The sequence below is a fragment of the Poecilia latipinna genome, unplaced genomic scaffold (assembly GCF_001443285.1).
Source record: "Poecilia latipinna isolate Pla-1442-1.1 unplaced genomic scaffold, P_latipinna-1.0 Scaffold617, whole genome shotgun sequence".
NCBI lineage: Eukaryota > Metazoa > Chordata > Actinopteri > Cyprinodontiformes > Poeciliidae > Poecilia > Poecilia latipinna.
The window spans coordinates 623-18559 of record NW_015113233.1 but is presented as its reverse complement, the minus strand read 5'-3'; the positions used below and the strand labels follow the sequence as shown (position 1 = coordinate 18559).

At 38.0% G+C, this 17937-nt stretch overlaps 1 protein-coding gene across 2 annotated transcripts in view; it reads left to right on the top strand.

Annotated features, from left to right (window-relative positions):
* The window catches only part of kif6 (kinesin family member 6), a 69363-nt gene extending 51693 nt beyond the window's left edge, over positions 1-17670 (top strand). The window contains exons 14-24 of one of the 2 annotated variants that reach the window (XR_001426277.1): positions 2694-2796; positions 3029-3084; positions 9567-9617; positions 11002-11089; positions 11231-11366; positions 12840-12928; positions 14975-15064; positions 15201-15287; positions 15976-16091; positions 17045-17134; positions 17253-17670. Coding sequence is in view for 1 of the 2 variants with exons in the window: in XM_015043115.1 (XP_014898601.1) it covers positions 2694-2796; positions 3029-3084; positions 9567-9617; positions 11002-11089; positions 11231-11366; positions 12840-12928; positions 14975-15064; positions 15201-15287; positions 15976-16091; positions 17253-17275 (839 nt within the window). In the remaining variant the exon portion in view is untranslated. The remainder of the gene's footprint in view (positions 1-2693; positions 2797-3028; positions 3085-9566; positions 9618-11001; positions 11090-11230; positions 11367-12839; positions 12929-14974; positions 15065-15200; positions 15288-15975; positions 16092-17044; positions 17135-17252) is intronic. The other variant, XM_015043115.1, reaches the window with a different exon arrangement.
* The last annotated feature ends 267 nt before the right edge of the window (positions 17671-17937 follow it).

Here is a 17937-nt window from a genome sequence, read left to right as displayed (position 1 = left end):
TTGTGTCACTGCCACGATCAGGAAGAAAACGCAAGCTATCACATGCTGCCGAGAGGAGATTGGTCAGGATGGTCAAGAGTCAACCAAGAATCACCAAGAAGCAGGTCTGCAAGGATTTGGAAGCTGATGGAACACAGGTGTCAGTCTCCACAGTCAAGCGTGTTTTACATCGGCATGGACTGAGAGGCTGCCGTGCAAGAAAGAAGCCCTTGCTCCAGAAAAGGCACCTTAAGACTCGGCTGAAGTTTGCTGCTGATCATATGGACAAAGATAAAACCTTCTGGAGGAAAGTTCTCTGGTCAGACGAAACAAAAATTGAGCTGTTTGGCCACAACACCCAGCAATATGTTTGGAGGAGAAAAGGTGAGGCCTTTAATCCCAGGAACACCATGCCTACTGTCAAGCATGGTGGTGGTAGTATTATGCTCTGGGGATGTTTTGCTGCCAGTGGAACTGGTTCTTTGCAGAAAGTAAATGGGATAATGAAGAAGGAGGATTACCTCCAAATTCTGCAGGAAAACTTAAAACCATCAGCCCGAAGGTTGGGTCTTGGGCGCAGTTGGGTGTTCCAACAAGACAATGACCCAAAACACACATCAAAAGTGGTAAAGGAATGGCTAAACCAGGCTAGAATTAAGGTTTTAGAATGGCCTTCCCAAAGTCCTGACTTAAACCCCATTGAGAACATGTGGACAGTGCTAAAGAAACAGGTTCATGCAAGAAAACCATCACATTTAGCTGAACTGCACCAATTCTGTCAAGAAGAGTGGTCAAACATTCGACCTGAAGCTTGCCAGGACCTTGTGGATGGCTACCAAAAACGCCTAGTTGCTGTGAAAATGGCCAAGGGACATGTAACCAAATACTAATGTTGCTGTATGTATATTTTTGACCCAGCAGATTTGGTGACATTTTCAGCAGACCCATAATAAATTTATGAAAGAACCAAATTTTATGACTGTTTTTTGTGACAAACATGTATGTGTTCCGATCACTCTATCACAGAAAAATAAGAGTTGTAGAACTTATTGGAAACTCAAGACAGCCATAACATTATGATTTTTTACAAGTGTATGTACACTTTTGACCACAACTGTATATATATATATATATATGCTCATTTTATTACATGCTTCTATTATGTAATGTTTCCCCATTACATAATCTAAATCCACAAAGCACACGGATTAAATTAGGTTATCCACATAAATATCAAAAGAAAAACATTGGTGAGTCATATTCTCCAAATCTGAGGATTAGTGCCATCTTCTCTGGTTTAAGCTGGTTGCGGTTTCTCAAACACTTGAAGCAAAGAGAAAGGAAGAAAAAAAACAAAAAAACAAACGAAACAGTGTCCTTGTATCTGTGCAGCTATGTTATTGTATGAAATGAGGTGATGTTTCTCTGAGATATTCCTGGTATGTTGCTGTTCATGCAAGCCAAACGGTTCCCCTGTGAAAGCCCAACAGTGAATTGTTGAGATTGGCTCCAACAGTCTATGTCCACATGTTGGCTGCTGGTTTTAGTCAAGACTTTCCAAAAATGAAGAAACACAAATCACTTACTAAACAGCCATAATTCTCAAACGAGTTAGAGCCCTGTGCATGTCCCTCTGCAAACGTCACAAAAGTAACAATAGTGGAAATATTGGAAACTGATGTCAAGTTTGGGGTTTTCCAAAGTTGAGCATTTACTTAAGTTTACTTCTTGTGCAAAGTAGGATATTTTTACATCTTGATAACACTCTTGTTAAAACAGTTTTGGATTACAAAAAAACAAAAACAAAACACAAAGATCTAGAATGACCTTGTTCCAAATAAAAAAACAAAAAACTATATTTATAGCACATGCATACATCTTCAGGAAACAAACCCTATTAAAATCATTACAAGCATATAAAACAGTGAGGATGTGGGGTTCAAAATAATTTAATGTCCTAATTTGTAGAAGTTTATGTTGGAGGGGGTGGGCTGTAGTAGGTGTTGCTGACATGCTGTTTATCTTTGTGTTTATATCCCTCCTAACCCTGAACAACAGTCTAATTGTTCGTGTGGTTTGTCCTTGGTAAAAGGTGGAAGGTTGGGGGGTTCGGCCCACATCTGGCTGCCAGATTGGAGTCAAAGGATGTGGGAGAGACCACAGCTCTGTCCAATTTTCTCATAGTTATTAGATTTGTTTTAGGGGAGTATGACAAACACAGACATTGTAAATAAGGTAATTTGAATGATGGGTTTAGTTAAGCAAATATTTTAGAGATTAGAGTCCCATACTGTGTTTTCCAGTGAGTAACAGCCATGATTCAGGACTGAGTGTAAGCTGTTTGCTGGAGGCAGTTTAGAGATAAAGATCTCAAGCTTTAACCCAGCATGTGCAATTATAATTATCTCTCATTTGTCCAGAGCTAAGCATCTGTTTGTCACTAGCTAAAGATGAAACACAAGAAAAGAAACCAATAAAAAAGTCTGATCTTATACCCAAGTAGTTTGAAATTTGATTTGCTGGTTTTAAAAAGATTATATGTGACTTTTAAACATATTAATATATATTTCCCATGGAAATGTTCACATATTGTTGCACATACTGTTGTTGTTTTATACATTGAGGTTTGTGGTTGCAAACAGCAAACCCCAACGTGGTCTACTATGGTCCTTCATGAGTATTTTGTGTTTCAGTACAGATTTTTATCTCCTCAGGTTCAAAGTTGTCAATGGGAAAACAGGAAGCATTTGAGATTTTCATAAGAGATCACGAGGAACATCAAACCATTGAAGAGAATTCGAATATACTCAAAGAAAGGTGAGTGACAAAAGGAACAAGATATTCCTCCCACAGTGTTATATGGCTTCTGCTTGCATTTAAGATTCCTTCTGATACAGTAAATTTGCAAACACATGATAACATATAATTTTATTTCACCTTTTTCATAATCATTGCACCTCAAAGCACACCCCTTGGTTATTTCCTTAATTGTAGTTTTCCATTCATTAAATTTAGTGTAAAAAAAGATTTGGCTTCTTCTTTTGACCAGGTCAGATGAGGCCAGAAGACTTGGAGAACAACTAAAGGGAGCCAGAAACAGAATCAGTGAGTTCTCTCAACATTTGGAAGTTCTTCTGTAGATATTACATTACAGTTTTTAGCTGTGAACATCTTTCACGTCTACAATTTGCTCTCAGTGTTATTCCTGTGGTACCCAACCAAAAAACATCAACACCAGATCACTGTTGAGTCCCTCGAGCGTCAGAATATCTTTCACAGCATTCCTAAGCCTTCCCAGAACTGGGAGGCATTCAAATTTCCATCCACTTATAGCGGGCTTCCAACCTGTGCTTTTTACGAGTCGATCTCAGGCTGTTTTATGGCGATTCTGTTAGAGCTCCCCCGAGTTCTTCCTGATAGTCACTAACTTAACTAAGCCAAAATGATTCCTGGCATTAATTTGCAATGCAATGTGAATGAATCCAAAGACGTTCACAGTCTCTCTGCTGCGATTTGTTAACACATGTACTTCTTGTAAAGCTATATGCAATGGTAGTACAGTGGCCTAATTTTACAGTTCTTTCTCTAAATACTAGGTAAATGTAAAATTTAACAGCTTTTGGATGCAGTTTTTCATTCTTAGGACTAAACATGCAAATGCAAAAGAATTTCGTAAAAAAAATTCTAATTGCTTCTTTAAAAAAAAAAAAATAAAAATAAGATGACAAATACAATCTTTCCTTACCAGATGGACTTGATGTAGTGTTCATTATCTTTGTGAGCTCCTCTGTAAAAGCAGAAGTTTTGGTAGTTGTTTAGTGTGGAGCAGTTGGGTGTGTGCGATAACAATAAGTCCAAATAGGTAAGACCTCAACAATGATCACAAAGAAGCAGTAGTTCCTATCCATCAGTCTGGGAGGGGTTAAAACATGAATTATTCTACAACGCAGAACAAAACAAATTTTCAAATCACATTTTCAAGATTTGACACCTCGGTATACTTACTCCAAGATTAACCCTTTCAATGCTCAGAGAAAAGATGAAAGCCCCAAAAGCTACATGCGATGCTCTCGAGGCCTCCAGAAGTTATTCCTGACTGAATTGTTAGAAAAAGACTGAATAAGAACAGCTTGTTTAGAAGCATTAATAAGGCTCTTCTTTCTAAAAAGAAAATGGCATAAGACACGTCATTACGTTTTTAACAAACAATACCCAACATGTCAGAACAAAAGCCTTATAGCAATTTACCCTGGTGGAGAGGTAATGATATGGGCTTGTTTTGCAGCCACAAGATCTGGACACGTTGTTGGTACTGAGTTTTTTTTATACCAAAGTATTCAAGAGTAATCTGTCCATCTGTCGGATGTCTGAAGCTTGATCGAAACTAGATCAACAGCAAAAAGTATGCCTAAAACAGCGGCAGATATAACAGAGATTGGCTGAAAAAGCAAAAAAATCAACATACTTCAAAGTCCAAACCTCAAACTTAATGTGCTGTGGTGGGACTGTAGGCAGAACAAATAAACCTCAATGAAATTAAGCGTTAAAAGGCAAAGAAGTTCTCCAAATTTCCCCACATTCACAATAGTTTGTCAGCTGCTTATTACAATAATAACAATAATCTTCATTGTCAACAGACATCTTAATTTGGCTTCGGCATTACACAGTGGTTAAAAACCATAAAATAAGTTTGTTTTTTTTTTTTGTTTTTTTTTTTACTAAATTAGATAGAAAAGAAGATCCTGATTGATTGGTTAGTTAATAGTGTCTAAGCTGTTTCCACAGAAACACTCGGAGACATCTGAAGACAAGTTTAGTAGGTTGTTGTCTGATGCAAATTTGTGCAGTAGGTGGGATGGAATTAGAGTTTTATGTGGGCTACATTTTCTCTTACAAACAAAAGTAAATTTTTAAGTTTCCCTTTACTCTTGTGATGCATCCACTCATGTGTGTTTGTGGCTGACATCACACACCAATAAAATAGATCTGTTTACAGCAGGACCACGCCTCATCCCTGCCTTGGATCACTCTCAGTGGTTTGGCAGTTTGTGCCCGTCACCCTCATATATGCCACCATGTTTGTCACCCCTACAGTCTATTGTTTTCCTCCTTTCGCCCCAAGAAGTGCTGACGTGGCCATGTTTGTTGTGCATCACAAAGAAATCAAGTATGACAGCGTTTAGTAACCCTTGTTCCTCCATTGACCCACACACAGTAAAGTAAAATGAAGATAAACATTTGTATGATTGAAATGTAAAAAAAAAAAAAAATGTCATTTTCAAAAAATTGTCTCAAAACCATCTTTAGGCTGTGAATATTACTACATTATCATACTGATGGAACTGCATTCTTCCTGCATTAGACACTGTTTTTAATCAAAAAAAAGTGTTGCTTCTTCTGGCTGGTAACTCAAAGCTTCTTTGTCATTTTGGAAGCCCTGCTTGGACGCTGTTAGCCACCTATGTTTTATGCGTAATGTGCACCGTGGAAAAATTTTATGTAATATAGTGAATTTCTTTTGCTTTTGGACATACCCAGCTTGGAGGGTCGGTAGCAGGGGATAAAAAGAGAGATGGGAGCGCGAGGAAACATCAGTGTCTAAACATTACTCTATTGTACTTGGCCACGACACGTAGCTCTGGAATCCAGTCCCACTGGAAGAAGATACATTTTGAGCCTCTCGGTTCAGAGAGTGCATGCATGTGTATGTATTTGCTCAGAAAGATCAGCGATACGCGTCCTCTGCAGTATAAAAAGTGGAAGGCAGCTGGAAGCAAGCAGCATCTTCTGATTATTTGGCCAGATGTTAGAGGATTTATGCAGCGCGGTCTTAGGTAAAGCATCTGGTATCTTTTAGGTAATACACTCAGCTCACCTTTAAATAAATGACCTTTAAGCCCAAGATGTTTCAAAAAATATATCATTATCAAAAAATATATCATGTAAGAGCCTCCTTTATTTTATTTTTTTCTTTCCAGTGTGCTAGACATTTCTTTTTTTACAGGGTCTTGATCAATAGTTTGTCATGCCTTCTAAATGTTTCATTCTGGCTCTTGGCTTTTTCACTGATTAATTATGCAGTTAGAGATAGTTTTACAGGGCCTTGAAAAAACAATGACACCATTTAATCATCCTCACAATTTGTCAGGTTACATTCAGAAACTATATTTGAATTTTATTTGACAGACCAACATACAGTAATGCATAATTGATAGATGGGAAATGGTGTATGGTTTTCAAAATGCTGGCATAACCAATACGTGTCCACTCCACAAATTCGATCTTAGTCCTTTCCACTCACAATTATGCGTCACTTTATGTTGGAATGTCATATAAAATCCCATTAAACTATATAGGATGCTGTGGTTGTAAATTGGGTCTTTGGGGATTTTGCTACCTCAGCCTTTTACAAAGATACACTTTATTCCCCCTGAACTGACGAAAAACATCAAAAAGACACTTTGAGAGATGACGATGTCGGAACGGCAAAAATAACAAAGTAAGGAAAGGTTACAAAAATATTTAGCCACACTGTGACTATTTCAGCCGCCATGCGTCACAGATTGAGATAATAAACCAGATTTTGCATGAGTGTTATGATTTATGCACTACTCATGTTGCAAATACAATTGTTTTTGCATAAAGTCTTCATGTACAGCTGTTATAAACACAGCTATTCAACAAAAAACAGAGACTGTTTAGTAAAAGTTTTTTGGTTTAGTATAAACAACATTTTATGTTTCCTCTCTTTTGATATGTGATATTTGTTGCAGTCAAGATACATTGGTAAACTTTTCCTGTAGGTTTTTCTTACTACTATGTTGATCTTTTGATGTATTGTTTTCTTGGTGTAAACAATATTTCATTCTGTTTACATCAGAAGCTGATCTAGATCCTTGACTCATGGCATACTTTAAATCCCATTCAAGCATCATGCCACCAAAATGTGGGTATTTATTGAAACTTATAGCTTAAAGCTTGTCTTCAAAGAGGATAACCCTTACCATATGCTATGGAGAAAAACTTAATTTGGTTAGGTGGAATCTTGTGTCCTCTCTGAAGCACTTATGATATTGCATCATATGTACAGTGGGAAAATATCAAATTCTTTTCAATATTTATTCTTCATTTTGGCAGCAAAAGAGCCACACTAGTAAAACAATTCAACCAACCACCAATTATTTTCAGTGTTATTAATGCAGGTAAATTTCATTACAACTCAATATAAAATAGAAAAGAAAAATGGCATCAATAAAACATCAGGAATTTTAGGAACCACCATTCAGTGAGACTTTGCCCTTAAAATATATTTAAAATTCTTTGATTCAACAAAGTTCAGTTGCAATGTGACAAAAACAAAAGGGACATTGTGAGAAACAGGTTTTTCCCCAGTTCTGTATGTGCTGAGTGGACACTTTCTGCTTGTTCTTTATCAACAGGTGATTTGTTGCGTTGCTCAGTTTAGATTTTTTTCCAGGAGTGTAAAGCGTTTTATATTATGCATGCGGTTCTCATCAACTCTTTCACTTTGTTGCAGATGCAGTGCATTTTTTTTTTTTTTTTTGGTCATATAAAGCGGCGGCTATAGAAGGAGGTTACTGCCAGGATTTCAGTTGCATTTAAAGTCGAATCTGTGGTGCTTTGTCTGGCGACTGCGTTTTACTGCTCCACAAAGCCAGCACGCAGGAATTGTCAGATATTACAGATTTGCGGCCACAACTACTACACTACGTAAAAGTAGATCACAGGAATTTCCCACTGTGGTTCCTTTGTTTTGATCTCAGTGTTGGGGATTCTGAAATGCTTATGTACATGATATGATGGATTTAAACAACACAGACAGTGCGCTCATCATGTCTTTATGAACTCCCCTCTTAGGGGTTTAAACATCCCTTAATCCTTTAATGTTCTTTTGAAGACGCAGACTCGACATCAGTAGGCGTGTTTTAGAGTGTCGTGCTTGTAAGAGAAGACCCAGGCTACCCACCTGACCACAAAATGAAGCCACAGGGCGTCTCAGATCATTTACATTCTCGGCTACCCAAATACATGGCTTCATGAGAGGATCCCAAACTCTGCCTCATACCTCATAACCATTTGGAAAAACAGTCTTGTCACGGGCACCATATGACTCTGTGTGTCCTGTATAATGTTTCACTTCATCTGTTCAAGTCTCTGCTGTCTACAGAAACCCCTAAAGCGGTTGACTTTGAACGAAAGTGCTCGTGATGCGCTTGGAAAGACAAACTGGTTGCACTGGGATTTTGCAAACAATTTTAAAGCTTTCTGAAAGAAAGTGCTGACTAAATGCAAAATCCTTGTGGGTTTAGAATCACTTCAATCCAACTATTGTAGGACAGCATGGGTGGTATTCAGTGTAAAGGTACTTTTTCAAGAGAGGACTTCATCTGGATTTCTCATCTATGGAGCTTAAACCTCTGATTTTAGATTGGACATAGCATCACTTTGCAGGGCTCAATTACTGAGCAGTTTTTATGTATAAGACCTAAGGGATTGTTAAAGAAAATCACAGACACTACCATTCTTCTACCCTTCATGTCTGTTTGTTTGTGACCCCCAAAAAACCCAAACCTCCCCTTCATGCTTATTCCTGGCGTTGTTTGCACAAATAGCTACAGACACTCTCGACCTAGCAACTCATCCAAACGTGATGAAGGCGATTTGGCAAAGTTCAAACTGAGCATCAGAACTGGGAAGCACTGGGGATTTAAGTGAGTTTGAACAGGCCATGTCTGTTGGGGCTTTACAGACCAGCCTAAGTGTTTCTGAAACTGCTGATCTACCCAGATGATCACACAGCCATCTCACAAGCGTACAGAGAACGGCCCAGAAATTATTTCCAGTGAGTGGAAATTATGTTGGTGTCAGGGTCTGACTTGTTTGAGGTGATAGAAACCCAACAATAACACAGATAATGGTTGTTGCTACTGACGTATAGAGAATGTCTTTGAAGATGTTGAACCTTGAAGCAGATAGACTCCATCAGCTAAGGATTACACTAAGAAAAAAACAAACAAAAGTTCATTTATCTCATTATATAAGGACTGGTTAATTGTCCTAATCTTTATGACTAGGAATCTACACCAATCGTCGTTCTACTGTCTATAACTAATAAATACTATAAATAAATAAATAGTTTTCCATAATTTAAGTTCACCATATTGGACTTCTACAAAATTTTACCGAAAATTTTAGTTCTAAAACTAAATATTTTTTTCCTAAAAAAATATATTTCTAAGCCAAAATTATTTAGTTTTGGTTTCTGAACCAAAATGCTCTTCAGTCAAAAGCTGAAATATTAAAAAAAGAACAATGTGATGAAAAATAATTGCAGTTTTTTAAACCTTGATATCTGTTAAAATCACAAACTGAGGAAAGTGCAGAAATGCTCTTGAAGAGGCTTCAAGTGTTGCTGCGGGTTTGTCCCCACAAACTGATTTTGTTTTCAGCTTCCCGTTCAGTATCTCTTACAGGCTACAAAAGAGATTATGTAAAAAGGTCATTTGAAAACACATTTAATGTTGAAAATTTCACATATTTTTGTCTTCATTCTTCTTTGTCTTCAGCTGAATTGAAGAAGCAATTGGAGACGCGGAGGAGACAAAGGGCAGCTCAGGGTATGAAGATGAAAACGTACATGATTGAACGAGATAACCCACGTGTATGTTCAACCTGCACAATGTTTAACATACACGTAAACCTATGCACTTTCTTTAGAGCTTCTGTAGATAGTTCCACCAGCAGTAAGCTCTATGTACAGTTATGTAGTGGGGAAGGAAATCCCCAGTAGGAAAAAGGGAATTTTAATGGTGTTGCCAGGAACAGACCTATTATGCAACCTATACCGTAGACATCTACTGCGTAAATATAAAAACATTTTTTTTTTTTATGTTGATTTGAACATTAGTCAGAATTAACTAACATGAGTTAATTTTAATTTGTGTTTTGCAATCAGTGATCTCTTTTGTTTCTGGGCTATACATACGATTTAAAATAGAGGCAAATTCATTCTAGCCATCCTTCAAATTTAAAAAGAATATATGCGATGCATGTGAAGCAGATGTAAGGTCAGGTAAATATATTATTTTATAAACCTTCCCATTCTTACATTTAGAGCAAAAAAAAAAAAAAACAAGTTCTAAAATACTTTAACTGTGACAAACAAGGATAAGAATGGTTAATAAAGTCGACAAGCTCAGTGAAAGAGAGCAGCTGCATCTTGGTGGCACCAGGCCTTCATCAGAGTCTGTCCAAGTCATGTAAACCGTCTGTTTAGGAGAAGGCCACAATAAAGCCTCTATTCACAAATGTAGATGTGGAGGTTTTCTAAACTGGACCTTTAACTGAAGCATGTCCTCCTGGCACAGAAAGATTCAACTTATTTTTATTTTATTTTTTTGCTACAACCTCTCTAGATGTGTGTGGCGTGAAACACAGAATGAAGAAGCAGAAAAACATCACATGCCCACTGTTATGTATGGTGGAGGATCCGGCATGGGGCGGAGGAGTTGTTTCATGATCGTATGAGTTTGATGTCAGCTTTTCCCCTGACCATGTGACGAATCGCCTTTGAACATTTATACACTGATGTTACATCAGTGTATAAATTTTGACAAATGGAACATCTTTTTTTATCGTTTTTCTAAACTCGTCACTCCCGAAAGGATGGGAAACCCTGAACTTTCTGGCTGCTTTTGTCTTGTGTGCATTAGTGGCCACTTCAAAGCTTTGACAGAAGGCCTCAGTGACTGCAAGCTTGAATACCGAAACTACACTCTGTTAGCTCCTCTTCTGATGGTTTTGATCTGTTAACATGGACGCTTTGATGAGAAAATTTGGTCATAAAGCTAACATTTTCCTCTGGTTCTGACGTCAAAGGGCTTTTCTTGTTAGTTTAAATCTCAACCTCATGGAAGAGCTCATAAATTACATTTTACTTACATTCTACTTCTGGACGCAAATTTCTAAATATCTGCATGTTTAAATTGAATTGCTTTATAGCTGTGACAGGGAACGATACGCAGGACGGGGAGGAGAACGACCCCCTGGAAGAAAGCCTCTGCAAACAAATTAAGCAAGAGAAAGTAACGTGAGTTGTCTCAAATAACTTACCGAATGTTATTACAGTTCCCCACCCCTCCAAAAGACCCTGCTTGGTCTGACTGAACGCAGCAGGTGCTGTGTAACGACAACTAAAGATACATTTTCCACTGCTGATATCCCTTGTCAGCTACAACAGCAACCTTGGCCGCCTAAAGGCTCTGAGGACAGAGATCGAGCATCTGCAGCTGTTGATGGACAGGGTGAAGGTCAAGATCCAGAAGGATTTCCTGAAGTGGTGGAGTCAGGAGGCTTTGAATCTGCAGGTGACTGGCCTCTTTTCTATCCTTGTGATAATTCATCTCACCGTGCCTTTTGCAAATGTGTTCATACCCGTGGACTTTTCATGTTATGTCATAATAAAACCACAAACGTCCGTATATTTTTACTAAAAAAAAAAAAAAAAACAACAACACAATGTCGTGTGTAACTGTAGTGGCTGAAAAAAAAAACACTAATGCAGAGTTTTCAAAACTTTTCACAACTAGGACCTTGGAAATATAAATGCATAGGTATTCACCCCATGTTTAATTTGACACTTCTAAATACAAATCCATTGCAACTGTGTTGCGATAAGCGTCAAATAAAAGAAAGACGACTATAGAATCATATGACCTCAGGTCAGGGCAGGGGTCAAGCAAAAATGGCAAATAAAAAAAACTTGTTTTAGACCAGCAGGCAAACTAGTGTGCGCTTAGATGTAGAGCTTGGTGCAGAGCTGGCAGTCCTGTTGAGGCTTAGTTCCAAACATTTTAAATATGCATACACACAATGAACTAAAATAACAGTGGCACCAATATTATGCTTGTTAAAATTAATAATTTGTATCCAAATGGAAGGACATTAATACTTTGAGACAAAGTGTGAAAAAGTTCAAGGTTTATGAAAAAATGTGTTAGGAGCTGTAAATCTGCTCTGATCAGAATGAAACAACCAAAAATGTGATTCTCATGCTAGGTTTGTATCTATGTTTTTCTCTTTATGAACTGTGTTTCTTGCCATACTGGTGTTTTGAGCAGTGCTGACACTTAGCATGTACACCACCGGACAAATGTGTCGATTGCTGCCTCTTGTTTGTCACAAAGGCTAAATGGGACTTAGTGGGAGAAAGAATAGGAGGCAAACAGAGATGCATTTGTTTATTTATTTTTCCTGAATTCCATGTGACTCAAACACTAACAGAGTGGATAACAACATGAGTCAGAGTCTATTTTAGTCTAATATAGAAAAAGATTGCGGAGAGGACGGCTGGCAAAGGATTCAGTTGTAACACTGACTCAGTGAGGAGTCTGATAACTCACGCTTTGCTCAGCCTGGACAACTGCTGAGCACATTTCAGGCAACCAGCCAAAACAAAGATGTAAAGCAAGAACATCTGAGGAGCAAATTCCGCTGACCTTATGAATGGAGATAGGAGCGTCTCTCTCTTTTATCTCGGCAACATTTGGATATGAATTTCTGAATGACGGACGATGAGGAAGTGTAGCAGCTTTGCCTCACAAAGCTGAGTGTTTTTCTCACCAGTTTATGCCCAACAGCGTTGATCCAGTATTAGACGCACACATGCACTTGCTTAAACTTTGCGTTTGCTAAATGACGAACCAGAGCAGTAAAGCATCAGAGGTGCTTTCTTTAATCTGTCAGATGTATGTAGCATGCTCATGTTATTCTGTCGGGCTGTTTTTGTTGACAGTTGTTGTAGAAATGTTTCAGCAATTTAAAAAATATATTTTTATTAGGAGTCTGAGTCGGAAACTGAAGCGAAATATGGCTCTACATCTCAAAATGAAACCTTGCAACCATCTTCACCTGGCACTCCAGGATTTTGGTAAGACCTTTTCTGCTATATTTTTATATATGCACTCTTTGCTTTTCTACCAATTAGTAGTATTGAGAATGATTTTACAGGTCTCAAAAGCCTCTTTTACTTGTTTTGTTACATTTTTGAAATTCCGGATGAAGAATCAGTGATGTGGTTTTGTCAAACGACAGCGGATTATTACACAACCAAAGTCTTCCTTTATCTCTGTTCTTTTCATTGTTTTCTTTGCAGCTGATTTTCGGCACATAGCAAGACAATTATCCACTCCTCTTTTTTTTTTTTTTTTTTTTTTTCAGTGTTTGTTTTTAAACCTTGAGGAAATCCTTGGACAAATAACCAGCTGCAATCCACATCTCCTTTAAATTCACGGAGACCAACATAGGAAAGCTGGCTGGCATTTTGTCCGAATTGGAGAAGTGACAAACTTTTTTTTCTTAAATTCTGAAATGATGTTTTTTGCCCTTTCAGGCCCAAAATTGAAAAAAATTATAGGGAAGAATGTGTTGAATTAAAAAAAAAAAAAAAAAAAAAAAAAAACTTAGGACAACCAAATATATGTTACTTCATGAACTGTACTGAGATGTGAATTTCCATCTGGAATTAATAAAGTATATTCATTCATTCATTCATTCATTCATTCATTCATTCATTTAAATACCTTCAAAAATATACACCTTCTGATTAAATTTAAATTGAGATTAATTGTAAGTCACAAGTTGCATGAAAAAAAAAAAACAATTGTCAATTACGCATTTCTACAAAATACATTAATGTTTACCCTTTCATAATTAGTTGATTACTCAATGACGTGCTTCTGATTGCTGGCTTGCACGGAACAGACATTGAACATTTGTCATCACTTTCAGGCGTTTGTGTGCATTTGCTTCACCATCTGTGACGCCGTCAGCCAGAGGACATTCACAACATAATCACAGCCCGTATTTATCATCTTAAATCTACAGTAACTCTGATGACAGTTATTAATGCACACACAGTGAGGGAAAGAGCCCAGAGTTTGTCAACGCTTTCCTCCGAGACTGATCACAGAAACTGCCCTGGAAATGATTCCTCTCATGTCTGCTGTTGGCGAGTGTTTACTACCATATGGCCGTTTTACAATATGCTACTTTATTTGCTGACACAATGCAACCAGGAAGGTTTTGTCTATTTCGTTAAGTTTTATTTGCTCCCGTTTCTCTCTTATTTTCACTTTGAAATAAGAAAAAACTAGAAAGAAAGAACAAAGAAATTGCAGAATCCACATCGAGTGTAAATTCCTTCTGCAAACTGCACTTAATACATGTGTCATAGTTTGAAGCTCGCTCAGAGCTGAACAGAGGAATCAAATCATTCTCATCACAATTTTGAAAACTACTTTTTTCCATTTTTTTCCATTTTCCAACCACAAGCTTCAGCGTATGTTCACAATGTGTGTGAAGTGAACGGAAAAGGATACATCATTTTCGAAGGGAAGCTTTAATCAGAGAAGCACTCAGGAGGGCTTTTGTAGCTGTGCAGAAGCTGCATCTGTTGCCAGGCTGGCGCACCCCACAATTCTGACTTCTATAAAGAAGCTGGAAGGAGAAAGCCATAAGAAATCCTGTAAAATCTCCCACAAGCCATGTAGGGTACACTGCAAACATGTGGGTGAATGGGCTCTGGTCAGAAAACCCGAAGCTGGACTTTTTGGCCGACATGCAAAACATTCTGTGGCAAAAAAAATAACAATGATCATCACCCTTAACACAAAATCCCCACTACTAAACATGATGGGGGCACCATACCGCTGTGGGAATGTTTCTCTAGTTCTACATGGCCAAAGAGGACTTGAGTTGAATGCAGGACAAGCCTGGAAGAAACTTACAAGAGGGCCCAAAGTAATCAAGAATTTTGATGAACCTGCAAAAGAAACGTTCTGGCTGCTTTATGCTGTAGCTCCATCTGGTGGTATAAAGAAGAGGACACGGATAACTTCCATGTTTCAAACACAAACCTGTGGTATTACTTTGACGTTATCTCTGTCTTTATGAAAGGCTCTGCTTTCTTCCACAGCTCTCCTGAGCTAAGCAGCACAATGAAGGAGTCTCCGTCAAAGCAGGACACAAATCCGGACCATTCGGTCTCTTCTGCTCCTGAACTGAGGTCAGTCAGTTCTTAATTATCTCTTCTTTTATTTCAGGAAAGTATGTTTAGATTGTACTGCATTGGAGTTTGTAAAGTAAAAAAAATAAAATAAAAAAGCTGAGAGTGGAAATAACTCAATTTGTCTTACTTTCAGCTGTCTTGAACCCATAGACAAACTTCCAGCCCCAGTTTGGTCAGCCTGGAACAAGTCCCAAGAGGAGAGTAAGAATTCATACTGGAGGTACATTAACCAGATGGTTATCACAGACCTAAAAAGCATCCAGAATATATGATTTGAACCAATTTTTGCTTCAATTGAAACGTTAATTAGAAGACTGAAATAGTTTAACTTGGGAAATTGATTTTTCTGGCATCTATTGAATGAGCTGCGACTTTTACTAACTGAAATTAAGCCTCTTTTTTTTTTGCCTAATTTTTTCAATTAATACTTTCATACACACCCACAATGACTCCTAAATCCATACATTCAGCCCAGACCTGCAGATTTTATAGCTGTTCTGTGTTTTTTCTTCACTTACGAGAGCCGTCATAAATTTTAATGTCTTTGTGAAGTAACGTCTGCGAGTCGTGTTCACAAATCAAAAGAGTCTCGCTTTAACCCAGATGCTGAAAGCTCCATTTTACAGCCACTGTTAAACACTCGCTGTAATATGTATATGCTTCCTCTTAAACAAGCACTCTCGCAGCACAGACCCACTTTTGTTCTGTAGCGAGGCTCTGGAACACAAGGAGCTGTTCTCTGTCAAAGTTTCTGCTTTAAATTTTGCTCCGTGAACAGTTTACATGTTTCATGCAGGGGTCACATGAAGACTTGTTTTTGTGCCTGCTCCAAAACAAACATGACCACGTTTTTAAAAAAGACAAATTTCAACCCTTGGCATGTTGGAGTAATCACAAGTACGTTTCAGGGACCTTTCCACAACAACCCTCACGTCTTCTTCCATTCCACTGACTGGAGATCAGGAAGTTGATTCTGACATCCTGGCCTTTGTTATGGCCCGGAAAAATCTCCTCAGCAGGATAGGTAACACACACACACACACATGCACACCTACACACACATCCTCTCACATGTAGAATTTTGCATTGACTTCCATCCATTTTTTTCATCCATTTCAATAGCCTAGACCCGGCCCTTATCCTAAACCGAACCACTGCCAGTACATGCCTAACCCTAAACTCAACTCACATCTTAGTCCTAATCCAAAGCCCTAACCCAAAAGCAGCTCTGCTTCTTATTGAGACTTAAAATGTATCAAATACATGGTCATATACACAGGCCTAATGCAGCTTGCACACAAAAATGGGTGCTCAACACTGCACTCTAGTGGTGTGATGAATTACAATGTGTCACAAAGTTTTGTTAGCGTTCAAGAGCTTGAGTTCATCAGACAAAACAGTGCCTTAAAAAAAACTTGAGTTTTTCCAGGTTTTGCCCCACTGGATTTCAGCATGGCCCTTCTATCACATGCATACTCTTTGATCTAAGCCACAGCTGTTAAACTCCAGGCCTTCAGCAACTTTTAGATGCATCTCTGGTCCCACACACCTCACCCACGGGTCTCTGTCCTTGCATTCAGGTGTGTTGGACAAAATGTTGCGGGACAGCAGCCCTCGAAAACTAAAGTCTGACACCCTGATCTAAGCAATTTAATTATTCTCTGACTACGCTTTGAGACATCACCCCCAGCGCCACCATTGGCCTATTGGCTGATTTTCAGATTAAATGACTTTTGGTGCAAACCCTAAACCTAAATCTACTGTGTATTGCCAGGTGTTCAGTTCTACTATTCATTTTACATTTTCTAATATTACGGTTGTAACGTTGTTTATGTAGAAGATTATATAAAGAACAGTTTGAAGTATTTGCTCAGAGAAATCACATCTCAATAGATTTGTCGGTTCTCCCATTTTAGCTTTTGTGTAGATGTTTTCTTTGCCAACAGCAGATTTCCCTGTGTTGTATTTTGCCATCAGCTATTCAGAGAAGCTGAGGTCCTAGGCTACTTGAGCTACTAGACTACTTTTTTTTTTTTTTACAATACAGAAAAAAACAGTCTAAATGAGGTACAAATGAGTTGAGTTTAGTTTTTAACTAACTGAGGAGTGTTGCTATCTGTCAAATCTGTGATGTGTTAGATATAATAGCCACTAATCAAGTAGGTTTGTGTTTTGTGTATTTTAGGCCCTGGTAAAGATGTGAAGTGAAGTTCTAACGAGGAGCCATATCATCACTTCCAGTCAAAACGAATGGTCTGGGAATTTGTATTGCCACAGTCCACTCATGCTTTCTCCTTCTGGACAGCAGCATAAACCACAGACTGTGTCTAATGTTTGATCTAAACCCTTTTACTAATAAAACAACAGAAAAAAGACAGAAGAATAACCAGAAAAGAGCCGCAGTATTTGTTGAAATCTTGTGAAACGTTTTAATTGGTGACATGATGTTTCAACATTTAGAAAGAAGTGCTTTTTTATATATTTCCAGCTGAGTTTGCTCTATTAATTTTTATGTAAATTAATATAAAACTATGGGATGTAGTGTGAATAATAAAGCTTTTCATTGCTTTTCCCAAACAATTAAGGCAAAAGTAGTGCAACTGTGAGATGCCTGAGCCATCACTTCGTTGTGCTGTTGTCCTGCACTATAGGAAACAAGTCACTGCCAGGGTACAAAGTTTTTATACTTTGTAGTTTTGTCCTCAGAGGAAAAATACTTTTATGATGCTACAAATAGCACCTGTGCTATGTGTTGACTTTTTAAATCCTGTTTTCTTGTCCAGGTCACCAGGACAGTTACCTAGAAAAATTTTCACTGTCAACCTCAAATGGGGATCTTCTGTGTAAGAACAAATGTCACGTAAAGAAAA